The sequence below is a fragment of the Chenopodium album genome, chromosome 11 (genome assembly GCF_948465745.1).
Source record: "Chenopodium album chromosome 11, dcCheAlbu1.1, whole genome shotgun sequence".
In the NCBI taxonomy this organism is placed as follows: domain Eukaryota; kingdom Viridiplantae; phylum Streptophyta; class Magnoliopsida; order Caryophyllales; family Amaranthaceae; genus Chenopodium; species Chenopodium album.
In genome coordinates, this window is record NC_137844.1 from 52,474,307 (window position 1) to 52,500,942 (window position 26,636).

The window sequence follows — 26,636 nt, forward strand, 5'->3', positions numbered from 1 at the left end:
GAAATAACAAGCAAGATTTAACGATTTTGATATAAACAACAATTTGTCAATCATCAATAATCAATAATAAATTAACATTAACAATATACTAAGACGAAACCAAGAATGACACGTGTCATTCTTTGGTTGAAATTTTTTCCGCCTTTTTCCTCTTTCCTTTTTTGTTCCCCCAAATCTTCATTATATATATTATATATTGGCAATTATATGTGAAGTATATATTCTATATTGCATTCAACATTTTTTTTAACACGTCTTTCGTATATAATACGTATTAGGTAATATATTAGAATATACTATCAATCTATCATTCAGCTTTGTATATTTTTTTGAAAGTTTTTTTTGCTCCAATCGGGATTGACACTTAGCTTAGTATATGGTTATTGATTTATTTATAATATTAATAACATTGCTATTCAATAACCATAAATATAAATTGATCATTAACTATTGGCTATTGCCCAAAAAAAAAAAAATCAATTAAATTTGTAAAAAATATAGTGTCTGTCAAAGTGTGCCAACAAAATAGGGACAGATAGGATATATAAGTACATTGCACGGGTAATTAACATAAATTTTCATCATAAAAAAACCTATAATAATTAAATTTCTTACATTTTAAATAAACGTTTAATAATTATACATAGATAATTTTTTACATCAATATACATATAATATTCAAGTTTTTTAATTTTTTTTTATTTTTATAAATTCAAGTTATTTTGTTTCAATTGAAACATAGTTTTTTTTTGTTTTTGTTTTTTTTTTTCCTTTTCTTTTCTTTTCTCACATTGTTGGTAAATTAAAATTTTAATTCATAATTAGGTTAAGTAAAACAAGTAAAACCGTGCATTACACGGGACTTAAACTAGTTTTATTTTCTAAAATATTGAAACAATAACAATCATTGTTAAATTCAAATCAATAATATTTTAAGATTTTTAAGTATTAAAGTCGTAGTCATAAGCTTAATAAAAAAACTTACTCCCTCCGTCCTTTTATTATATGCTTGTATTTTTTTTGGGGTCATCAAAATTAAGTGTCTATTTCTATTTATAGATTGTACGTTATTCTCTTTTTTGATGATTTGTATTCGTTTTCTTTTTCTTTTTTGTACTTTGACATTAATTCCCAATACTTTATCTCTTCTAATTCTCAATTATTTTTTTCAATTTCTCTGTCTTTCTCTATCCCCACCACATGCATATTTGTACTCCTAATTATTAATTTTAAGGAATGTTTAACTTTCTTAAATTACGTGTAAAATGAAGAATAAACATATAATAAAAGGATAGAGGGATTCACAATAGAATACTGCGGAGTACCAAGTACCAACCATATAGTAAAATCATACTCGTAGTAAGTACTCCCTCCGTCCCCAAAATTTCGACCCTTTTGGGTTGATTTCGCGGTTATTAAGAAACTTAAATAAAAAGAAATAAAAATATATTGGAAAGATAAATTTACATGGGATTTGTAAAAAAGTAGAGAGATAAAATATTTAAAGTACATGGAAAAACAAAATTTTATATGGGGAAGCTAATTTTGCACAAATATTGTTGTATATTGATGAATATTTTATTGCAAATGAGGCGATTATTTTGGAACTAAAATTAGATCAAAAAAGTCGAAATTTTAAGGACGAAGGGAGTACAATTATAAAGCCCAATAATTGATTATCTATTTTACACCTCAATATTTCTCAATCCAAAATCTGAACCCTAGATCTAAAATTGAGCATAAAAGTCAAATAAAGAACAAAGGGTAAAACAGGAAACTAAATTAAACGAAGAAAAAAGGGTTTCGTTTAGGAGAGAGAAAAAGAAATTCAGAAGAATAAATACGTGGTGATGCTGCAGTAGCCTTCACTTCCACCACCAAGCAGCCAACAGAAAAAGAAAAAAGAAAAAAGAAAAAAGAAAAAGCAAAAAAGACTCTTCTCGAGGATTTTGAGGAGAGAGAAACAGCAGAAGAAGACGACACAGTCACACACACAAAGAAGCACAAGGTTGAAGATGAACTAAGAATTATTTCTATATTTTTCTTCGATTTTTCTGCTATTTTTTGTTGTTGATCTAAGAGAGAGAATACAAAAAAAGGTTCGATTTTCCTGCGTTTTTGAGGAGAGATAATGATGAATTTTGCACAGATGAAGAAGCAGAATCTCAGAAAAACCCTATTTATTGTTGCCATCTTTAATGGAGAATAGAAGATTTTTCTGTTGTTTATTGATTATTGAAAGGACTCAAGTTTCTGGTTAATCGATGTTGATAATGATGCAGAAGAATTTCTGGAACTTTTAAATTAATCGTTGTTTTTTTTGGAAGATCTATTGAATCGAGTGGTTAAGGTGAAGATCGAGTGATATTTTCGATTGAATCTCAATGTATTGAAAGTAAGTTATGTTCGATTTAAATTATAGTTGATGTATTTGCTGTTTTCGGTTTGTTGTTAGGGTTTTTTGCGATTGTTGGAATAAATCTTTCTTCATTGATTGCGTTGAAGTTATTGGATGATGGCGGTTACTAAACAAATGAGTGTATAGTATGTTTGAGAGTGTGATGATTGATGGAATTTATAAATGTTGGTCAACTTGAAGAGATATAACCCTAGTTTTTTTGGCAGATTGGGAGATATGTTAAGAGGAGATTTATTAGATGAGATTAATTGTTGAAGCTGCTATTTTTTGGAGTTGCTATTATTGTTTTAAAGTGCATTTTTGCTGGAGCGAATGGATTTGATTTATGGTTTATGTGCCTGTTATAGCACGGTTTCGTTATGAGGACCGTCGAGACTGTTTAATTTATGCTGCTTGTGCTTGTTTTGGCGTGATTTGGTTGTGAGGACTGTCGAAATCATTTAATCTGTGCTCCTTTGGTTTTTGTTAGCATGATATGGTTTTGAGGACTGTCGAAACCGTTTAATCTGTGCTGACTGTGCTTAGTTTAGCATGATTTTGTTATGGGGAATGTCGAAATGATTTAATTTATGCTGAGTGTGCTTGATTTAGCATGATTTGGTTTTGAAGGGTGTCGAAACCAATTAATTTATGCTGACTGTGTTAGCATGATTTGGTTATGAAGGGTTTCAAAAGCGTTAAATCTATGTTTGTCTGTGTTTGTTTTAGCAATGTTGATTTGCATTTGGGGCCGTCAATAACTCGATAACATATGATCTGTGTTACTTGTGCTTGTATTAGTACTTGATTGATTTGCTTAAGGTTCCTTGAAATGTTGAAAGACTCCTTGTTGGAATTAGGTTTAGTCATTGATGTATTACCAATCGTAAATGAGATTAAGTATCGAGGTCCTGCCTAAATTATGCTTATATGTTGTATTCGAAGTAAAAGTTTAAATGATTTGTGCTTTTTTCCCCCTCTATGTGTTCTCTTGTGGGTTAGTTTGGTCATGTAGAAAGACACCAATAGGTTTTCTGAGGGGATGATAATTGATGATTTACTTTCATTGTTTTGGTCTGATAAAATCATAATAGTTCCTTCTTTGATCTGCCTCCAGGCTTGAATTACAAGGCCGCGTAAAATCTGGTCCTCTTACAGAAAGTGTATCATTATATGTATGTGTGATTACGGTCATGTGAGTTTCTGGTGGATCTTTGTTATATCAGAGAACCATGGTTCTATACTTTTTGCTGCTTGAAAGCTGTAGTAAGAGAAGTATGGTCTTTCTCACTCTTTACTCTGTTTGAGGAGTGTTTTATGGCATCAATTATGTCTTTGTTAGTGCTAAGTGTGGCCATGTTCCCTCAACCTTAAGATATACTGGTGATGATGCCCAAATAACCTCATGCTCGGTGCTTGTTTTCCTGTGACGGTGAATGATTAATCTGCTTGGTGTAATAACTTTCTATCTAATAAAATAGATTAATATGCATTTGGGTGTACATGTTTTGTGTTTTCTCTTGCTTGGATTTCTGAACATCACCTAAAACATTTTTGTCATGTACCTAGCATCAATTATGATATTTTAAAGCACTCTCTCAAAATATTTTGTGGCTATGACTGGTTAGTAAGTTAAATGAAGGTAAATGAAACGACAACTAAATGGTATGCAAATTGCACCATTTGCATGTCTGCAGATTTATTTATTTTTTTTATTTTTTATTTTTATTTTTTTGTGTATCTGGAATTTTCTCGTGCTGTTTGGACCAAGACCGTTGTCTAACACAGGTTGCATAGATGTCTCAGTCAATGAAGTAGTCTAGTCTTTGTATATACGCTCATAGTCTAATTAATTCTGTCTGAAGGTTATAGAAGGTAGTCGGAGTGCATCAAGACTTGCCAGAAAGACAGTATTTAAAATCATAAAGTATTTTACTTTATTTTCCTCAGCAAGTTCAGTGATTCAAAATGCCTGTATCTGAGACTGAAAAGGTATCGTGATTTTTTTTCCAGAGTTAATATTAATAATTTTATCAACCTTCGAAAATATTTGAAAACTCCTCCCTAAATTTCCTGTTATCTTCTATTTGGCAGCATGGAGTACTAGCATCAGGCTGTCGCTTTAGCAACAAGGCAGAGCACGTACCTATCAAAAAGAGAAGATTCTTGTTAAGGTCCCCATCACCACCGCCAGTTTTCAACTCGCCATGTGCGGAGGAGATTGCAGATCAAACGAGAAGTCAAGATGTTTCAGTAAAACTTCTACCTTTGCAATCTTCAGTTTCTGACATTAGTTCAAGCCAGATTGTTGAGAATAAAAATCGCATTGATGCTAAGAAAACTTGCAATTCTAACAAAAGCTTCGGTGAAGATGAAGATTTCTCTGGTATATCAATACTTGCAGCTGCTGCCTGCAGTAGCAGTTTGGGAAGAGATTGTGGTTATGCGGAGGATGGTTCAGGCATTGAGGAGTCTTCTGTGCTGGAGCGAGCGCGGGAAGTTTCTACTTATGCTGAAGCACCTTCATTATCTAAGGGTTTATCAAAGGAAGATGTTATTAATTCGTCTGAAATTTCAAGTGGAGCAACATCATCCTGTATATCCATAGAGCCAGTTGTAGAGCTTGCATCTATCTCAACCACTGTAAATTCATCTCAAAATGTTGTTGCTGTTGGAAAAATGAAGGATGTTTCCTTGGGCTTTTCTGCGGATGTTTCATGTAGCAAAGATGAAGGGAAGGACCAGAGACAATCTTCCCGAGATGTTAGGTTGCATTGGGACTTGAATGTTGTGATGGATGCTTGGGAGCAGCCTTTTGATGATCCAGGAGTTCAAAATGTTGTTGCTCCTGACATTTCTCAAGATGCTGGAAAAGTCGACCATAATGACAATATGGAATTAAAAGCCCATGATTCACGAGAAAATTTGGAAACTATACATGCTGCAAAAAGCTGCCTAGTCCCTGGTGAACAGAGATCACCGGCAAATCAAAGTTCAGTTGATATCAAGGACAATTATGATATAGATTCTTGCCTCAATCTGAAGCAGCCTCAATGCGTAGGCGAGAAGCCTCTTTCAACCAACTCCAATCTTAACTTGGATGTTGTGAAGTGTATGGTTGAAGACTCTAAAAGCGTGCACCATGATGAAAATATTGATCCTACTGTTGGATTAGTTGCTGCTGCCCCTGATCAGACTGCTCAATTGTCAGCTTCTTATACTGTAAATGAGGTTGATGATGCTTCTGTGAAGAGTCCAGATTTGAATGATAATAGTGTAAGCTATGAGCCAGTAATTGAGGGGTTGAAAACAGATGGCGGTGTGTCTTCTCGACAGTTGCAGAATTTTGGAAATGGTTGTGCTTCTGATGCTACATTTGGCGCTGTGTCTGCAGATAGTTATATTAGTTTGTGTGTATCATCAAGCTCAAAGGTTAAACAAAATGTCACAGTTCCAGAGGATTTGGAGACACCTAAGAATTTTCATCATGAAGAAAAATCTTCAATAGAGAATGCTGATCTGAAAACAGTAGAGCATCAAGAGCATGCTGAAGTTGCTGTATCAGATGATAATGCCCCTGTTCACACTGAGGCATCCAACTCTGTGCCTAAAAGATGTGAGCTTCCGATAGCTTTAGATACTAAGTTGCAGGATTTTAATTATATTCAGGATGGAAACATAGTTAGTAATAATGAAACCATAAAGAATCCCTCTGAAAATTGCTCGGTAACACTAATGGATTCATGTGATTTCTCCATCCATGAGACTTGCAAAATTAACTTGGATAATTGTTCTAATTATTCTGACAATACTGATAATGAAGATTCTCTTAAACAAAGTAATGATGTTAGTGTTCAATGTTATCCAGTTTTGATGGTTGGCACTGATGCTAATGGTGAGCTCCAAGAGGGTTATGATTCCCAATATGAAGATGGGGAGCTCAGAGAGTCAAGTGAACATGCTTGGGAAGAATATGATGCTGGTGATAGAGAAGCTGGAAATATAGACTATATTTCGAACTACAGAGAAATGTATTTGGCCAATTCAAGTGAGGACCACGTCTCCGAGTCTGGACAAGATGAAGATAGAAAGAGCGGGAGATTGGGAACTGCTGCTTCTGTCGCTTTCCATGATTGTAAAAATGATAACGAGGTTTTTGAAGTAGCTTCTGAAGCAGTTGGGAATGATAGGGAACCTGATGAAAGTAACCAAATAAAATCGTGTCATGCTGGAGGGAAAATAGAAATAATTCAGCAAAAGGAACTGCTTGAGAGTAGCAAGAGCTTTTCAGATATGGGAAATCAAGGCATAGATGATATCAGGAGAAAGAATAGAATGCCTAGTCATATTGATGGACCGTTAGATCCCCAAGATGATGAAACTAGAGTGGAACCAAAAGCATTCAGAAGGGGCTTGCAGTCACAGATTGAAGGCCCAATTTCTCGTGATCATGCATATAGGGAGGAGCGTTTCAAGAAAATGGAGAATAGGTATCAGTGTTATGTTGGTTATATGTGTGCTTTACACAATGACTTCTTGTTCTTCCCTCCTACCCATTCCCCTTTTGTTTCCCTTTGCTGTACTCCTTATATTTCCTCGTATTAGGTGATTACTTCTAGCTTTCTTGGATCTAATATATTGATGTCTTTTTGATAGATTTGAGCTTGGCTCCATGAGATCGTTTGAGAGGCCGCGGTATTCATTTCACGGTCAAGGTAGAGGACGCCAAGGTGGTAGGTGGGATGGTTCATCAGACAATCGTAGAAGTTTCAGGCGTTACTCACCTATTATCCATGGACATTCAAAACTCGATGTTGATGCTAGTGTGGAGAGAGATGACCATGCATGTGTTGGCACTCAAGATGACGCATCATATTCTCAACAACTTCCCAAAAGTCGAGCTGGTGCTGATAGAGAGCCTTGTGCTGGATTTCACTCGCGTTATAATACCGATAGGAAGTTTAGCCCTGATAGAGCTGGAGACTTTGGTCGGGGAAGATCCTTCAGGTATGGCCCTTTTTCTGAAAGCAGAGGAGGCAGGGGAAGGTTTAGTGGGCCTTCTCCAGATGAATCGTTCCAATCCTCCTTAAAATACCGGCGTCCTTTGTCCCGCAGAGAGAGAAGTATTTCTCCATTTGGTGGTAGAGGGCAGTCAAATATACATCACTCTCGCAGGAAGTCTCCATCTCGATCAAGAAGTCGGTCTCCTGTCATTTGGAATTCTCCATGGAGAAGGCTGGGGGCTGGAAATGGTGGTAATACCTTCTTTAGGCACCGAAGTAGATCTCCAAATTTTAGGCCTGAGGCCAGAATGCAAAGACTAAGGTCACCACAGCAACAACCTGGCTCAGGGCCTGACCATGCTGGTGGTTTTAGGTCAATTTCAAGAAACCATGGATCTCCTCCGCGTAACCGATGGAGTTCTGTTCGGAAGGATGAACCAGGTAGTTTTAGGGAGCTAGGTTACAAGCAGCGGAACTCTGCTCCAGATAGATCACCAGGGAGAATTCGCTTGAGGGATGACAGAGGTACCGCAATAGATTCCCCACGAAATCTGAAGCCTGATGGGTATTATAGAACTTCAGATAGGATTCCTGATGATGCTGGTAGAGGAGTTAGATATGAGGAGAATTTTGGAGAAAGAAGGAAACAATATAATCTCCTTCATCCTGCGAGGCGTAACTTTGATGATGGCATGGCAAATAAAATGCATCAGGATATTAATGATAGTTTCTCCATGACTAATGGTTTTCGGGATAGAGATGTTTCAAGTTTTCAGGACAGAGGGTTAAGGGGTATAGACAACCGCATTGGCGATGGCCCTAGGAGGTTTAGAGGGGAAAATCATTCTGCCATTTATGAAAGAGATGGAAAATTTAATCCTAATTCAAAGCAATTTGGGGTTGATGTCATGGATTCATCACATACTTCCAAGTCTGTGGAACAATATCGACCCAATTATGCTGGAAGATTTTCCGATACCACTGGATCCAATAGAGGATGTCGATATGAGAACTATCAAGACAGACGAAAACACTATGGTCAGCCTAATATCATGAGGCGCACTGATAATGAGGATCCAGAAAAGAGGTTGGATCATGATGAAACTTTCCAGGATACTCCAGAGTTTGGTAGCAGGGTTACAAGGGATTGTGATGGACGAATTGGAAGCTTATCCACATGCTTCAGGGAAGATGAGGAGCCAGTTGTGTGTGGACAAGAGGATAAACTTGATGACAACCCACTGTCGGTTGGTGTGCAGAATTGTGGTGGTGATGATGCTACAAAGGGAGTTGTTCCTTCATAGCTTTGACCTGTGGTTTTGTTCTTCGTTTGGTATCCAAAGATCACTGGAAATTATTTAGTCTCTCTTTTTTTTTTTTTTATAAAAAATCTTTTTGATGTTACCCCAACAGGATAGATAATGCCTGCAAATTTTTGTTGGGGTGCTTTTTATTAGTCATTGGCCCTTGACAAAAATTTAGGTGGGTCTAGGAATTTTTTTTGAATCCAGATACCATTTTCTCATTGAATGTGATCTTTATCTTTGGCATTTCCTGCACATGTAACTCTTGACGTTATTGTTCTAGGGTTGAATCAATGAGATTTTTAGGGACTCATCTTGATTTACATTTTCCTGATTTCTGATTTTTTTTTTTTTTTTTTTTTCTTTCCTTTGAATTTACTGCTGTGAATAATGACTGAGGGTCTTGGCAAGAACAGACTTAGCAAGAAGTCCATTACACTTGTTCTCTTCAGAGATATTATACATTGATCAGTTTTTCAGAAAGGCTATATTGTGCTTTTTGTTATTATATTCATTGCAGGTGTTGTTGAGCATAGGCGTTAATGAGTTGAAATAGGGCAGTGACAGCCTTTATACGGCTTTATGGCTTGCTGTTATCAGTTGGATTTTAGCCATTACAGGACTTATTTTCTTTCATGGCTTAAGGCATGTTGCTATCTGGCACAAATATGCAATACTGAGAAAATCGCAGTTGGTGTTTTGGGCGGTGCATTTATCCATACTTTGAGCTTATGACTGTATACCTGGCTGTCAAAAGTTCCACAAAGAACTTGGGGTCTTGCATGTTGCCTGTCTGCTGATGTTTGCAAAGCTATCACTGTTATCATCATTTTTGGCAAGGTATCCCTCTGCTTAAATGCTTGAAGGAATGTACATTGCTGTGAACCCAAAGGCTGATAGGCTGTCTTGTGGAGAATAACATCATTTATACACTTTGTTGTCTGAGATCAGTGTGGAATAAAGGTGAGTGCTCTGTTCTTTGTTATTTTTACTTTTATCACTTAGTACCCTTTGGTTTGTCTAATATCTGGAACTTTGCAACATCTGATGGCGAAAAGCTAAATCCTAATTGCATCTGATATTGTCAGTTGTATTGTTAGTATTGAGCATTGAAGAGGTGTGTGAAAGTAAAAAAGGGTAGCAGTACAGGATTCCCAACCAACCAATCATCTTATAAGCTGCTCACCTGCTCAATGAGCTGAATAGCACTTCTAGTTGAAGTTAGTAACAGGTTTCAGAAACCTCGCCAGCTTTAAGTTTTACTAATACAGGTATGTAGCTTCTGTACTCTGGTAATTCTTGTGAATAGTCCTAGTTGGCTGATTAGGTATTATATTTCTATTAAAAACTTGGTTGCACCTTCTGTAAGATTTTGTTCTAAATTCCTGCCTAAACAAAGGTTGATGAAGGTGTACACAATTGCACTAAGTGCTTTCTGTTGTCAAGAAATCTGTTTGGATTATGTGTTTGTTTGTTGGTTGTGCATATTATTTGTCCTAGAATGATTTAGTGTATTGAGGGAAATGTATGCTTTTCAAAGTTTAGCAAGAAATTAGCAGTTGGTATCGGAGGTTACCAGGTTAGCTAACAGATTTATTTGCTGTGAATTTGTGATTCCTGAGTGATTTCTCTGTTTCTTCAGTTTTCAGAAAATGGATGTCAATAATAAAAATGGATTTCTCTGTTTCATCTACTTTGCCTCATTTATTACCTTTGCTATATGTCATGTAGATCTGTGGTTGCTTGTTCTGTACCATCGGCCCCTTGGGCTCTTCATCAGCTCGACTCGCCAGTTAAACCCGAAGATTGGATTTTTTTTTTTGCTGTTTTAAAGGCAGGCCTTTGATTTTCTCTGGTTCGTACCTCCTAGCAGAGACAGCCCTTCTCAGAAATTGTTTCGAGGATAATGTGGATATTGTCTACAGGCGGAATGTGTAAAGGAAAGCGTAGTATATTAGTACAGGCACCTAGGTCACTTTAAGACTGCTGATGTTGAGCAATGCAGAGAAACATCCTGTATTTGAAAATATTAACCGCTGGTGCTTATATTCATCCGAAGTGGGTTTGATCAAACAGTGGTATCAAGGAGTTGAGAGAGAGCATTGGAATGTGATACGTCATAATCAAGGACTCGAGTACTCCGTACATTAGGTCTGGAAGTTTGTTTATATTATCCATGTTTTTGATTGTAGGCAGTTTTCCAGTGTTTTCGTGGCATGTTGGATCCTGAATAAAGCTCTTTCCATGTAACAAGTAATTTCACAAATTGGGTGGACTTGTTTTTATGACAGGTCACAAATTGCAAGGATTGAAGAGGAACTTCTCTAATGAGTGAAGCCAAAAGCATTAAAGTTACAATGAAGAAATTCATAAATTCTTTCAAAAATGTCAACCTGTTTAGATGCCAAAGTTCTAAGGCTATGAAGACTTGGATTTAATTTCAGAGAAATTCTTCAGGTTTCAAGTATCAAAAGGTTTTGGACCCATTGCTTTATGATGGAACAGAACTACAGAAGGTATATTTTAACATGAGGATTCGAAAGCAATGGCACCAGCTGGTATGTGGACCATATCAGGCATTTCAATACGAATAATGCCACTGTAATGGTACATTATGTTATTAGCTTCAATCTTGAATGCACTGGAGCTCTCGAGGGTGACACTTCTCTTTAGCATTGTACATTTTCTACTGATGTAGTGGGTTTTTGCCTGTTTTGATGAAAGGTTCAGGCTGATCGGCTACTATACCTTTTATAATTAGTTCTGTATTCTGACCAGATATACTGTGCCTTTTAGCTGCTACTGCTTAGGCATTCCAATTGTCTCCTAAACGAACAAAGATTTGACAGATTTGAATGGATCTATTGTCCTACACAGCAACATGAAAGCCAAAATGTGGCGATCTCTTATGTTTTATCCTGGTAGTCGCTGACGTGCATTGTGGGTTCACCGGAAGAATTTATTTGATGCAATTGACAATGAGAGCACATAAGCTTTATGACAACAAAACTAAGACAAAAATCGGAATTTACTGGCTCTTGTGGAAGTGAGTCTCAACTCTCAAGTTAGCGTATGTTTAAAGTCTCAAACTTCTAGCAACGCCTTAAATGTTCATCCTTTGTTTTTCCACAATTGATCCTCTATAAGTAAATTTATGAATTCTACAACCCCAATATCAAATTAAATGCGAAAATGTGTCAAAAAAAAAAAAAAAAAAAAAAAAACAAAACACGAAGATAATTTGACATTCAAGTTTGTTATACGGCAAGACATGTGAATGAGTTCATAATAATACAACTCTATCTCTAAATAGATTGCTACTATGTGAAAGACTTGTATTTGTATAGAACATATGATTAGTGTATTATCATAATCAATTAAACCACCCTTCATTAATGCAAACGGGCTCTTAAGAGTTTGGTTAAAGCTTAAATATGTTTTGAACTGTACGTATATCAGCCTCAGCTTTTGAACCTTGCATAACGGTTACTAGGTCCTCCTTCCCTTCAGGATTCTCTTCGGAATCAAGTACCTATACCTGAACCATCGTAACCTGTTCACAAACCTTGGCAAAGGGATGGTGCTGTGCCATGCTGTGGCGTTGTACAGACTGTTGGCTCGTGCCATGCCATGCAATGCAACCACGGCATGGTATGAATACCCTACAGAATGATTCATGGACACTTCCTCTAAGTAGGTTGGAAATATATCCTAAAAGCATGTATGATAACTTCGTATGGAGTTAGTTCTGAACTATTTGTGGTTAACAGTCTTGAGATAGTTCGATAGTTATTTCTAAACATTTAGAGTACAAAAAAAAAAAAAAAAACATACGAACTCTTTAATGTATTCATTATTATAGCATCATTGTATGTTTGTCGATTATTTAATACTCATATTAGTTCAAACAATTATTAGTAGTTTTGAACTAGTATTTGTACTCTTTTAATCTCCCATTGTTTTGTACGTCTTATTAAAGTAAATATCAAAAGTACAAATCAATGGGAGTTTTGCATGGTTTTTGTTGAACTTAACTAGCCAGCTATATTTATCTTATTTTGGTTGAATATTTGGGATAATTCAATTGATTACAGCTTTCCTCTCGATTCTAATGGATCTTTGGATTGATTTCATCACCCGTCTATGTGGGTTTTAAAATGTCCTCTACAAGATTTAAACACATAACCACTAATTATAAAAGTAAGTGTCTTACCACCAAGTTATGTGATTTTTTATTCAATCTTTTGAATACAAAATATTATTGTAATATGTAGCAAATGACAATACGGACAACAAATTTAATTACGAGAAAATTGAATTATAAAGTACAACGTATATTAATGATTAGTTCTAAATTATGATCTAGGGCACCGTCCGGGTCCAAAACTAGTGACTTTACGTAAGAGGTGAGAATGCGAAACAAGATATATAGGATGAAAGAGAGGTAAGACCTTTGTTAGGGTGGTTATAGCTTGAGGGGATAGGGTTTGAAGTGACACTAAACATCAATGAGAGCCATTGAGAGGAGAGATAATAAACGAGAATAGGTGATAGGGATTTTATGATTTTGATGTAAACAATTACGAAGTATTTACTTATTTTTTTTTCTAAAACCGTTGACAATAACACTTAGGCCCCGGTTTACTTCACCTTATTTTGCTAAACTGAAATTAATTTTATTGAACTGAAATTATTTTGCTAAATTGAAATTATTTTTTACTGAAATTAAATTAATTTTGCTGAACTGAAATTATTTTTACTGATTCTTTATTATATTTTTCTTCAGAATTACTGATTTTTGCTGAACAAAACTTATTTTGTTAAATTGAATTTCTTTTTCTTTATTGAACTGAAATTATTTTTACTAAATATTATTTTTTTAAGGTGAATTGAATAGGGTCTTATTATTAAATTCACATCGATGATATTTTAAGATTTACAATTTTTTGTTTGCGGCCTGTTGTACCGTACGACTGGGGTTATTTGAGTTTCTCGGTCGGGGTTTACTCGAGTTACTTGGTCAGAGATTACTCGAGTTGCCGAGGTTACTCAAGTTACTTGATCAGGGGTTACTTGAGTTAAACCCGACTGAGTAACCCCTGACCGAGTAACTTCTCAAGTACGAGTAATCCATGATAGAACCCCTCGAGTAACCCCTGACCAAGTAACCTCTTAAGTAAACCCTGGCCGAGTAACCTCCCAAGTAACCCCTGACTGTACCCTCAAGTAACCCTTGACTGAGTAACCCCTGACCGAACTCCTTAAGTAACCCTTGACCGAATTACTGGAGTAACCCCTAATCGAACTCCTTAAATTACCCTTGACCGAGTAACTTGAGTAACCCATAACCGAATAACTTGAGTAACCCTTGACCGACTAACTCGAGTAACCCCTAATCGAGTAACCACTCAAGTTACTCTTGACCAAGTGAACCCCTCGAGTAATCCTTATCCGAACCTTTCAGGTAAACCCCTGAACGAGTAACTCAGATAACCCCTAACTAAATAATTTGGATAACTTCTAACAAAATAATTTGAGTAATACCTGCCACATGGTATGGTCTGCTACACCAAAAAGTTATTGTTTAAGATTATTAAATATGAAAGTCATAGTCATAATAAGCTTAATAAAAAACTTATTCAAGATAGATTATACGCTCACCATAGAATACTACCAATCATAAAGTATAATCATAGTACAAATACAAAGCCCAATAATTGAGTATTCATTTACACCTCATTATTTTTCAATCCAAAATCTCAACCCTAGATCTAAAATAGAGCATAAAAGTCAAATAAAGTACATAGGGTAAAACAGGAAACAAAAATAAACGAATAAAAAAGGTTTTCGTTTACGAGAGAGAAGGGAAATTCCGAAGAATTTTCTTAAAAAAAAAAAAAAAAAAAAAGAAATTCAGAACAATAAATACGTGGTGAAGCTGCAGTAGCCTTCACTTCCACCACCAAAGCAGCCAACAGAGAAAAAAAAAAAGAAAAAAAAGACTCTTCTCGAGGATTTTGAAGAGAGAGAAACTGAAGAAAAAGACGACAAAGAAGCTCAAGGTTGAAGATGAACTAAGAATTATTTCTGTATTTTTCTTCAATTTTTCTGCTATTTTTCGTTGTTGATTTTTGAGAGAGAAAAAAGGTTCGATTTTCAGTGGAATGATGAATTTTGCACCGATAAAGCAGCAGAATCTCAGAAAAACCCTATTTATTGCCGCCATCTTTAATGGAGAATAGAAGATTTTCTGTTGTTTATTGATTATTGAAAGGACTCAAGTTTCTGGTTAATCGATGTTGATGATGATGCAGAAGAATTTCTGGAACTTTTAAATTAATCGTTGTTTTTTTTTTTTGGGAAGATCTATTGAATCGAGTTGTTAAGGTGAAGATCGAGTTGAATCTCGAGGTATTGAAAGTAAGTTATGTTTGATTTAAATTATAGTTGATGTATCTGCTGTTTTCGGTTTGTTGTTAGGGTTTTTGCAATTGTTGTGTTTGATTGATGTATTACCAATCATAATTGAGATTAATTGTCGAGGTCCTGCCTTAATTAGGCTTGTATCTTGGATTCGAATGAAAAGTTTGAATGATTTGTGTGTGTGTGCTTTTTTTTTTTTTTTTTTTTTTTTTTTTTTTTTTTTTTTTTTTTCCAATAGGTTTTCTGGGGGATGATAATTGATGATTTACTTTTATTTTTCCCAATAGTTTCCTTCTTTAATCTGTTTCTAGGCTTGAATTACAAGGCCTCGTAAAATCTGGACGGAATTGTATCATTATATGTATTTGTGATTTCGGTCATGTGTGTTTCTGGTGGATCTTTGTTATTTCAAAGAACCATGATTGATTCTATACTTCTATGCTGCTTGAAAGATGTAGTTTAATCGATCAATTAATCAATCAAAGCCTTAATCCCATAAGTGGGGTCGGCTACATGAACCAAATTGTCCTATGTGTTTATGTTTATGCAGTTATTAGCGATTTCTTTCTTCTTGGAACTTGTGTTTTATGGCATCAATTATGTCTACTGTGAGTGCTAAGTTTGGCCATGTTCCCTCAACCTTAAGATATACTGGTGATGATGCCCACATATCCCCGTGCTTGGTGCTTGTTTTCCTGTGATGATGAATGATTAATCTGCTTGGTGTAATAACTTTCTATCGAATAAAATAGATTAGTATGCATTTGGGTGTACATGTTTTGTGTTTTCTCTTGCTTGGATTACTTACAGTCACCTAAAACATTTTTGTCATGTCCCTAGCATCAATTTTGATATTTTAAAGCAGTCTCTCTCAAAATTAATTCTGTCTGAAGGTTTAATAAGGTAGTCGGAGTGCATCAAGACTTGCCAGAAAGACAGTATTTAAAAGCATCAAGGATTATACTTTATATTCCTTCACAAGTTCAGTGTTTCAAAATGCCTGTATCCGAGACTAAAAAGGTATGTCGTGATTTTTTTCCCCCAAAGAGTTCATAGTAGTTATTTTATCAACCTTCGAATATATTTAGAAACAGCTCCCTAAATCTCCTGTTATAATCTTTTGGCAGCATGGAGTACTAGCATCAGGCTGTCGCTTTAGTAATAAGGAAGAGCATGTACCTATTAAAAAGAGAAGATTCTTTTTAAGATCCCCGTCACCACCGCCAGTTTACAATTCTCCATGTGCGGAGGAGATTGCAGATCAAACAAGAAGTCAAGATGTTTCAATCAAACCGCAATCTTCAACTTCTGACATTAGTTCGAGCCAGGTTGTTGAGAATAAAAATTGCATTGATGCTAAGAAAACTGACAATTCCAACAAAAGCTTCGGTGAAGATGAAGATTTCTATGGTATATCAATACTTGCAGCTGCTGCCTGCAGTAGCAGTTTGGGAAGAGATTGTGGTTATGCGGAGGATGGTTCAGGCATTGAAGAGTCTTCCGTGCTGGAGCGAGCTCCGGAAGTTTCTACTTATGATGAAGCACCTTCATTATCTAAGGGTTTATTAAAGGAAGATGTTATTAATTCGTCTGAAATATCAAGTGGAGCAACATCCTTATGTATATCCACAGAGCCAGTTGTAGAGCTTGCATCTATCTCAACTACTGTAAATTCATCTCAAAATGTTGTTGCTGTTGGAAAAATGAAGGATGTTTCCTTGGGCTTTTCTTCGGATGTTTCATGCAGCAAAAATGAAGATGAAGGGTGGGACCAGAGACAATCTTCCCGAGATGTTAAGTTGCATTGGGACTTGAATGTTGTGATGGATGCTTGGGAGCAGCCTTTTGATGATCCAGGAGTTCAAAATGTTGTTGCTCATGACATTTCTCAAGATGCTGGAAAAGTTGACCATGATGAAAATATGGAATTGAAAGCCCATGATTCACGAGAAAATTTGGAAACTTTACATGCTGCAAAAAGCTGCTTACTCCCTGGTGAACAGAAATCACCGGCAAATCAAAGTTCAGCTCATATCAAGGACACTTATGATACAGATTGTTGCCTCAATCTGAAGCAGCCTCAATCCTTAGGCGAGAAGCCTCTGTCAACCAACTCCAACCTTAACTTGAATGTTGTGAATTGTATAGCTGAAGACTCTAAAAGTATGCACCGTGATGAAAATGTTGATCTTACTGTTGGAGTAGTTGCTGCTGCCCCTGATCAGACTGCTCAATTGTCAGCATCTTATACTGTTAATGAGGTTGATGTTGCTTCTGTGAAGATTCTAGATTTGAATGATAATAGTGTAAGCTATCGGCCAGTAATTGAGGGGTTCAAAACAGATGGTGTTGTGTCATCCTGTCAGTTGCAGAATTTTGGAAATGCTTGTGCTTCTGATGCTGCATTTGGTGCTGTGTCTGCTGATAGTTATATTAGTTTGTGTGTGTCATCCAGCTCAAAGGTTAACCAAAATATCACTGTTCTAGGGGATTTGGAGACACATAAGAATTTACATCATGAAGAAAAATCTTTAATAGAGAATGCTGACCTGAAAAAAGTAGAGCATCTAAAGCATGCTGAAGTTGCTGTATCAGATGAACATGTCCCTTTACACACTGAGGCATCCAACTCTGTGCCGAAAAGATGTGAGTTTCCAGTAGCTTTAGATACTAAGTTGAAGGATTTTAATCATCTTCAGGATGGAAACATAGTTAGTAATAATGAAACCATAAAGAATCCCTCTGAGAATTGCTCGGTAACACTCATGGATTCATGTGATTTCTCCAAACGTGAGACTTGCAAAATTAACTTGGATAATTGTTCCAATTATTCTGACAATACTGATTATGAAGATTCTCTTAAACGTAGTAATGATGTTGGTGTTCAATGTTATCCAGTTTTGGTGGTTGGCACTGATGCTATTGGTGAGCTCCAGGAGGGTTATGATTCCCAATATGAAGATGGGGAGCTCAGGGAGTCAAGTGAACATGCTTGGGAAGAATATGATGCTGGTGATCGAGAAGCTGAAAATATAGACTTTATTTCGAACTACAGAGAAACGTATATGGCCAGTTCAAGTGAGGACCATGTCTCCGAGTCTGGACAAGATGAAGATAGAAAGAGCGGGAGACTAGGAACTGCTGCTGCCGTCACTTTTCATGATTGTAAAAATGATAAAGAGGTTTTTGAAGTAGCTTCTGAAGCAGTTGGGAATGATAGGGAACATGATGAAGGTAACCAAATAAAATCGAGTCATGCTGGAGAGAAAACAGAAATAATTCAGCAAAAAGAACTGCTTAAGAGTAGCAAGAGCTTTTCAGATATGGGAAATCAAGGCATAGATGATATCAGGAGAAAGAATAGGATGCCTAGTCATATTGATGGACTGGATCGCCAAGGTGATGAAACTAGAGTGGAACAAAAAGCATTCAGAAGGGGCTTGCAGTCACAGATTGAAGGTCCAGTTTCTCGTGATCATGCATATAGGGAGGAGCGTTTCAAGAAAATGGAGAATAGGTATCAGTGTTGTGTTGGTTATATGCACGCTTTACAATGACTGCTTGCTCTTCCCTCCTCCCCCATCCTCCTTTTGTTTCCCTTTGTCGTACTCCTTATATTTCCTCGTATTAGGTGATTATTTCTAGTTTTCTTGGATCTAATATGTTAATGTCTTTTTGATAGATTTGAGCCTGGCTCCATGAGATCGTTTGAGAGGGCGCGATATTCATTTCACAGTCAAGGTAGAGGACGCCATGGTGGTAGGTGGGATGGTTCATCAGACAATCGTAGAAGTTTCAGGCGTTACTCACCTATTATCCATGGACATTCTAAATTCGATGTTGATGCTAGTGTGGAGAGAGATGACCATGGATGTGTTGGCACTCAAGATGATGCATCATATTCTCAACAACTTCCAAAAAATCGAGCTAGTGCTGACGGAGAGCCTTGTGCTGGATTTCACTCGCGTTATAATACTGATAGGAAGTTTAGCCCTGATAGAGCAGCTTTTGGTCGGGGAAGATCCTTCAGGCATGGCCCTTTTTCTGAAAGCAGAGGAGGCAGGGGAAGGTTTAGTGGACCTTCTCCAGATGAATCATTCCAGTCCTCCTTAAAATATTGTCGTCCTTTGTCCCGCAGAGAGAGAAGTATTTCTCCATTTGGTGGTAGAGGGCAGTCAAATATACATCACTCTCGCAGGAAGTCTCCATCTCGATCAAGAAGTCGGTCTCCTGTCATTTGGAATTTGCCAAGGAGAAGACTGGGGGCTGGAAATGGTGGTAATACCTTTTTTAAGCACCGAAGTAGATCTCCAAATTTTAGGCCTGAGGCCAGAATGCAAAGACTAAGGTCACCACAGCAACAACCTGGTTCCGGGCCTGACCATGCTGGTGGTTTTAGGTCAATTTCAAGAAACCACGGATCTCCTCTTTGTAACCGATGGAATTCTGCTCGGAAGGATGAACCAGGTCATTTTAGGGAGCTAGGTTACAAGCAGCGGAACTCTGCCCCAGATAGATCACCAGGGAGAATTCGCTTGAGGGATGACAGAGGTAACACAATAGATTCCCCACGAAATCTTAAGCCGGATGGGTATTATAGAATTTCAGATAGATTTCCGGATGATGCTAGTAGAGGAGTTAGATATGAGGAGAATTTTGGAGAAAGAAGGAAACAATATAATCTCCTCCGTCCTGCGAGGTGTAACTTTGATGATGGCATGGCAAATAAAATGCATCAGGATATTAATGATAGTTTTTCCATGACTAATGGTTTTCGGGATAGAGATGTTTCAAGTTTTCAGGTCAGAGGGTTAAGGGGTATAGACAGCCGCATTGGCGATGGTCCAAGGAGGTTTAGAGGGGAAAATCATTCTGTCATATATGAAAGAGATGGAAGATTTAATCCTAATTCAAAGCAATTCGGGGTTGATGTCATGGATTCATCACATAATTCTAAGTCTGAGGAACAATATCGACCCAATTATGCTGGAAGATTTTCCGACACCAATGGATCCAATAGAGGATGTTGATATGAGAATTATCAAGACAAACGAAAACACTATGGTCAGCCTAATATCATGAGGCGCATTGATAATGAGGATCCAGAAAAGAGATTGAATCTTGATGAAACTTTCCAGGATACTCCAGAGTTTGGTAGCAGGGTTACAAGGGATTGTGATGGACGAATTGGAAGTTGAGGAGCCAGTTGTGTGAGTACAAGAGGATAAACTCGATGACAACCCACTGTCAGTTGGTGTGCAGAATTGTATTGGTGATGATGCTACAAAGAGAGTTGTTCCTTCGTTGCTTTGACCTGTGGTTTTGTTCTTCGTTCGGTATCCAAAGATCACTGGAAATTATTTAATCTCTTTTTTATCTTCTTGATGTTATCCCGACTGGATAGATTATGCCTGCAAATTTTTGTTGGGGCGCTTTTTATTAGTCTACATTGGCCCTTGACAAAAAGTTAGGTGGGTCTAGGATTGAATCCAGATACCATTTTCTCATTGAATGTCATCTTTATCTTGGCATTTTCTGCACATGTAACTCTTGATGTTATTGCTGTAGGGTTGAATCAATGAGATTTTTGGGGGCTCATCTTGATTTACATTTTCCTGATTTCTGATTGTTTTTTTCTTCCCTTTGAATTTACTGCTGTCAAAGATGACTGAGGGGCTTGGCGAGAACAAACTTAGCAAGAAGTCCGTCACACGTGTTGTCTTCAGAGATATTATACATTGATCAGTTATTCCGACATGTTGTGTAGTGCTTTTTGTTATTATATTCATTGCCAGGTGATGTTGAGCGTAGGCGTTGATGAGTTGAAATAGGGCGGGGACAGCCTTTTATAGGGCTTTATGGCCTGCTGTTATCAGTTGGAATTTAGCTATTACAGGACTTATTTTCTTTCATGGCTTAAGGAATGTTGCTTATCCGGCACAAATATGCAATATTGAGAAAATCGCAGTTGGTGTTTTGGGCAGAGCATTTATTCGTACTTTGAGCTTATAATGTGTATCGTACTTTGAGCTTATGATGTGTATTGCTGGCTATCAAAAGTTCCACAAAGAGCTTGGGGTCTTGCATGTTGCCTGTCTGCTGATGTTTGCAAAGCCATCACATTTATCATAATTCTTGGCAAGGTAATGCTTGAAGGAATTAATGCCAGTTGCTATGTGTGAATTACACTAGTGAGACTAGAAAGCTTGTACATTGCTGTGAACCTGTTCATATACACTTTCTTGCCTGAGATCAGTGTGGAATAAAGGTGAGAGCTCTGTTCTTTGTTATATTTACTTCTATCACTTAATACCCTGTGGTTTGTCTAATATCTGGAACTTTGCAACACCTTGATGGCAATAAGCTAAATCCTGATTGCTTCTGATACTTTCAGCTGCATTGTTAGTATTGAGCATTGAACAAGTGTGAAGTTAAAAAGGTTAGCAATACTGGATTCTCAACCAACCTATCATCTATAAGCTGCTTACCTGCTCAATGAGCTGAATAGCACTTCTAGTTGAAGTTAGTAACAGGTTTTGGAAAACTTTGCCAGCTCTAAGTTCTAATACAGCTCTAAGCTCTAAGTTAGTAACAGGCTATGTACTTTGGTAATTCTTGTGAACAGTCATAGTGGGCTGATTAGGTAATATGTTTCTATTGAAAACTTTGGTTTCACCCTCTGTAAGATTGTCCTAAATTCCTGCCTATACAAAGGTTGATGAAGGTGTACACAAGATTGCACAAGTGCTCTTCTGTTGAGAAATCTGTTTGGATTCTGCGGTTGTTTGTTGGTTGTTCATTTTATTTTGTCCTAGAATGGCGTCAGTGCGTTTGTTTGTTCGTTGACAGATTTATTTGCTGTGAATCTGTGATTCCTGAGTGATTTCTCTGTTTCTTCAGTTTTCAGAAAAATGGATGTCAATAATAGAAAGGGAGTTCATCTACTTTGCCTCTTTTATTACCTTTGATATATGTCATGTAGATCTGTGGTTGCTTGTTCTGTACCGTTGGGCTCTTCATCAGCTCAACTTGCCAGTTATATAAACACGAAGATTGGAATTATTTGTTGTTTTAAAGGCAGGCCTTTGATTTTCTTTGGTTTGTACTTCTTATAGAGACAACCCTTCTCTGAAATTGTTTCCAGGGTAATGTGGATATTGTCTACAGGTAGAATGTGTATAGGAAACCGTAGTATATTAGTACAGGCACCAAGGTCACTTAAAGACTGCTGAAGTTGAGCAATGCAGAGAAACATCCTGAATCTGAAAATTTTAACCAGTGGTGCTTATATTCATCCGAAGTGGGTTTGATCAAACAGTGGTATCAAGGAGTTGAGGGAGAGCATTGGAATGTGACTCTTGATAAAGGACTTGAGTACATTTAGGTTTGGAAGTCTGTTTATATTATCCATGTTTTTTTTTTTTTAAAATTTTATTTTAGGTAGTTTTCCACTTTTCCAGTAAGTTTTTGTGGCATTTTGGATCTTGAATAAAGCTCTTTCTATGTAACAGGTAATTTCCTCAACATTCAGTGGACTTGTTTTTATGACAGGTCACAAATTGCGAGGATTGAAGAGGAACTTCTCTAATGAGTGAAGCCAAAAGCATTAAAGTTGCAATGAAGAAATTCATAAATTCTTTCAAAAATGTACTAGTTTAGATGCAAAAGTTTGAAGGATATTAAGACTTGGATTTAATTTCAGAGTTATTCTTCAGATTTAAAGTACCAAAAAGTTTTGGACCAATGGCTTAATGATGGAACATAAGGTATATTTTCGCTCGAGGATTTGAAAGCAATGGCACCAGCTGGTCTGTGGACCATATCAGGCATTCCATACGAATAACGCCGTCAGTAACGGTACAGTTAGTATGTTATTAGCTTAAATCTTGAATGCACTGGAGCTCTCAAGGACATCGGTAGATGGCGACACACTTCTCTTTAGCATTGTACATTTGGTACATTTTCTTCTGGTGTAATGGGTTTTTGCCAATTTTGATGAAAGGTTCAGGTAGATCAGCTACTATACCTTTTACAATTACTTCTGGATTCCGACCAGATATACTGTGCCTTTTAGCTTCTACTGCTTGGGCGTTTCTTCTACTCGTCTCTTAAACGAACAAAGAATTGACAGGTATGAACGGGGTCTTTAGCTCTATACAGCAACCTGATAGCCAAAATGTTCAATCTCTAATGTTCTACCCTCGCATTCTACGTACATTGTCAGTTCACCAGGAGAATTTAATTGTTGCAATTGGATTGTCAGTTCACCAGGAGAATTTAATTGTTGCGATTGGGAATGAGGGTGCATAAGCTTTATGACAACAAAACTAATACAGCAAACGAAAATTACTGGCTCTTGGGGAAGTTAGTCTCAAGTTAACGCATGCAGTTTAAAGTCGCAAACATCTAGCAAAAGCCTTAAATGTTCATCCCTTGTTTATTCACAATTAAAACTATAAATAAATTGATAAGTTCTACAACCACGGTATCAAATTATACACGAAGATGTGTCGAAAAGAAAAACACAAAGATAATTTGATATGTAAGTTCTTAATACGGCAAGAGGTGTTAATGTGTTCTTGGTAATAGTGTAATACAACTCTATCTCGAAATTGATGGCTACTATGTGACGGACTTGTATTTCTATAGAACATATGATTAATGTATTATCATAATCAGTTAAACCTCCCATTCATTAATGCAAACGGGTTGTTAAGAGTTTGGTCAAGCCTTCCGCTAAGTAGAGGAGAATTGAATGCAAAGCTTAAATGTGTTCTGAACTGTACGTAATTACGTATATCAGCCTCATCTTTCGAACATTGCATAATGGTTACTGGTCTTCCTTCCCTTCAGGATTCTCTTCTGGAATCAGGTACTTATACCCGAATCATCTAACCTGTTCAAAACCGTTGCAAAGGGATGTAACTGTGTTGTGCGGACTATTGGCTTGTGTCGTGCCATGGCATAAAAATTCAACACAATGACACACGTAGATGGAAATATACCCAACAGGCATGTATGATAATTGGAGTTAGTTTTTTTTCCTAACAAATTACTTGCATCAACTGATACAAAATTATGTCAAATTTTGAACTGTTTGTGGTTAAGAGTCTTGAGACAGTTTGACAATTATTTCTAAACATATAGAGTACATAATCAACATACGGACTCTTTAATGCATCCATTATTGTAACATCAATATATGTTTGTCGATTATTTAATACTCGCATTAGTACAATATGTCACAGCTTAAGGAATTAAACATTCAATTAGATGCTTCAATTACTTAAATTTAGATGGTATCTAATCATTTGTTGCAGGGCTTTAATTTGGTGGTCCATTCAATCCAATAAATCATGTAGTAAAAGGCATAGCATTGGTGCACTAGAAATCAGGGTACAAAGTGCCAAATCACTGACAATGTGCTTCAATTGATGGTGTTTGCCCCCTAAGATATCATTCACAAGCTAAATACAAGTACTTTTCTTCCTTTATAGTTTAATCAGATAAAAGAGAAGAAAGTTGCTACAAGTTATTGTTAGCATATCCATTCTTTATGTCACTAGTAATAGAAGAAGTTTTATTCAAAAGTTGAGAAAGAAAGAAAGAAAAGGGTTCAATTCAAAAGCCACACTAGCCGAAAATTAAAAGCCTCATCAAGCTAAACTTTTGATGAAGATAAGATTAGGATATAATTTGATCCATCTAATTTAAAGCATGCACATTGAAAACATGGCCTATGATAATTAAGAAATTGTGTATATGTTTTTGGCGTTTTTTTACATCCTAGATGAATAATAACGTCATGCATATAATTCTTGGAAATTTGAAAAAAATATCACATTTTCGTTCTTAAAAGTTGTGTAGTGTTTTATAATTTTTTTTCTAGCTTGTAATCATGGAATACCCTTATATTATGAGGGATTTGAACAATATATTTGTGTTTTATCCTAGTAATATATGTTTTGCTTTTCGTAAAATTAGAAGTAGGATAAAAACGAAAGTGTCACTCAATCAAGGGCTAGCCCCAGTTGCTCTTATTGATTAACAACTTTGTTTCTCAAAATGACACTTTAGTAAATAAAATCAATTATTTTAATATTTTAATATTATTTTGCTGTACTTTTGGTTCTCTGTATTCCACTTCCACACTTCATCTGGGTAGTCTACCTCGTGAATCACGCTGCTTTTCTCCGTCCTTCATTGAAGCAGATCGCGAACCAGCGCCTCACCTCCATCATTGAAGCAGATGCAAACCAGCGTTTCACCTCCATTGTAGCAGATCGCAAATTACCGTTTTACCTCTATTGAAGCGTTTTCGGCGGCTTCGCCGCCAAATTAAAACGAAAACCCTAAGGAAATATAGAAAAATAAGGGCATGGTTAACCCCAAAAGGGTAGGGTTGCCTTCCTCCTCCATTAAAGATATTCGCGAGCTTTGATTACACCATTGAAGCTGCTTCATTCTCCATTAAAATTGGTTGATACCTCCATTAAAGCTCTAGTCTTCTGCTGCAATTCTTTATTTTCTTAGGCAAATTACAATATTAACCCTCACTTATTGTCTAAAATTACGAATATACCCTCTTGAGATACATCTCTTGTTAATCAATAAGAGAAACTTGTATTTACCCCTCAAGAAATAGAGAAGAGGACCACAAGTCCATGAATGACTGTAAGGGTATTGTACTTGGCCTTAATTTACAAAGCAATGGTGCATCCTAGGAGCCCACCATTGTTGGATACTTTTTTTGTTGTTGAAGTTTTATTAATCAATCAACAAAGCCATATAAGTAATTTGGTCTTCTTGCATGTAGGTGTATCGTGTACATGGTCCTTTTTTTTGGATTAGGTGTTCAATCCAAATTAAAGTTACAACTTTTTTTTTTTTCAAAGAAAATTGAAGTTACAACGTAGAAATGAGTACCAATAAGAATCTAGATTATTAATATTACCTGCTATATGCTTCCTTGTTTTTTCTCTTTTTTGAAATAGCTTCCTTCGTTAGGATATGTTTCATTCACCTGATTTTCACTTATTTGAATTTACCTGAATTTATGTAAATTTATTAGACTTTATTAAAACTTATTTTAGTTGTAATTTTTACGGGTAACTCTTATTAGAACTTATCTGAATGTAATTCGTATTGAACTAGTCTGAACTTATTACATCTGAAATAAGTGAAAATAAGGTGAACAGGACGAACCCTTATTTTAATATTGTTAATTGTATTATTTGTACAGCTAGGGATAAAGATGGTAAAAGTAAAAACGTAGGCAAAATGTATGACATTTAGTAAGGTAAGGGGTGTTAAAAGAATCAATTGTAAAAGTTTGGAATAAACTATAAGTACATAGAATAAAAAGGAATACAACGATTAGATTATTTATGGAAAAGAAGAAAAAAAAAAAAAAAAAAAAAAAGGGAAAAAATATTTTACTAAGGGCCTACTTTCTTCATTTCAGTTCAGCTCCAATCAATTCAGTTCAGTTCAGTTCCTAATTTCCTT

At 36.3% G+C, this 26,636-nt stretch overlaps 2 protein-coding genes across 5 annotated transcripts; both read left to right on the forward strand.

The window, feature by feature from the left end:
- Positions 1-1,844: 1,844 nt before the first annotated feature.
- On the forward strand, positions 1,845-9,030 carry LOC145567736 (uncharacterized). Of its 3 annotated transcripts, XM_081627100.1 has the most exons (5): positions 1,845-2,395; positions 4,264-4,390; positions 4,493-6,014; positions 6,267-6,888; positions 7,055-9,030. In XM_081627100.1, exons 2-5 carry the CDS (start codon positions 4,367-4,369, stop codon positions 8,703-8,705), a joined length of 3,819 nt encoding a protein of 1,272 aa, XP_081483226.1. In that variant the 5' UTR covers positions 1,845-2,395; positions 4,264-4,366; the 3' UTR covers positions 8,706-9,030. The 3 variants fall into 3 exon arrangements, with proteins under 3 accessions (XP_081483226.1, XP_081483224.1, XP_081483225.1); XM_081627098.1 differs by having other exon boundaries at positions 4,493-6,888; XM_081627099.1 differs by having other exon boundaries at positions 4,271-4,390; positions 4,493-6,888.
- Positions 9,031-14,636: 5,606 nt separating this feature from the next.
- On the forward strand, positions 14,637-20,724 carry LOC145567738 (uncharacterized). 2 transcript variants are annotated; one of them, XM_081627102.1, is made up of 5 exons: positions 14,637-15,125; positions 16,022-16,148; positions 16,256-17,774; positions 18,027-18,645; positions 18,811-20,724. In XM_081627102.1, exons 2-5 carry the CDS (start codon positions 16,125-16,127, stop codon positions 20,156-20,158), a joined length of 3,510 nt encoding a protein of 1,169 aa, XP_081483228.1. In that variant the 5' UTR covers positions 14,637-15,125; positions 16,022-16,124; the 3' UTR covers positions 20,159-20,724. The 2 variants fall into 2 exon arrangements, with proteins under 2 accessions (XP_081483228.1, XP_081483227.1); XM_081627101.1 differs by having other exon boundaries at positions 16,256-18,645.
- The last annotated feature ends 5,912 nt before the right edge of the window (positions 20,725-26,636 follow it).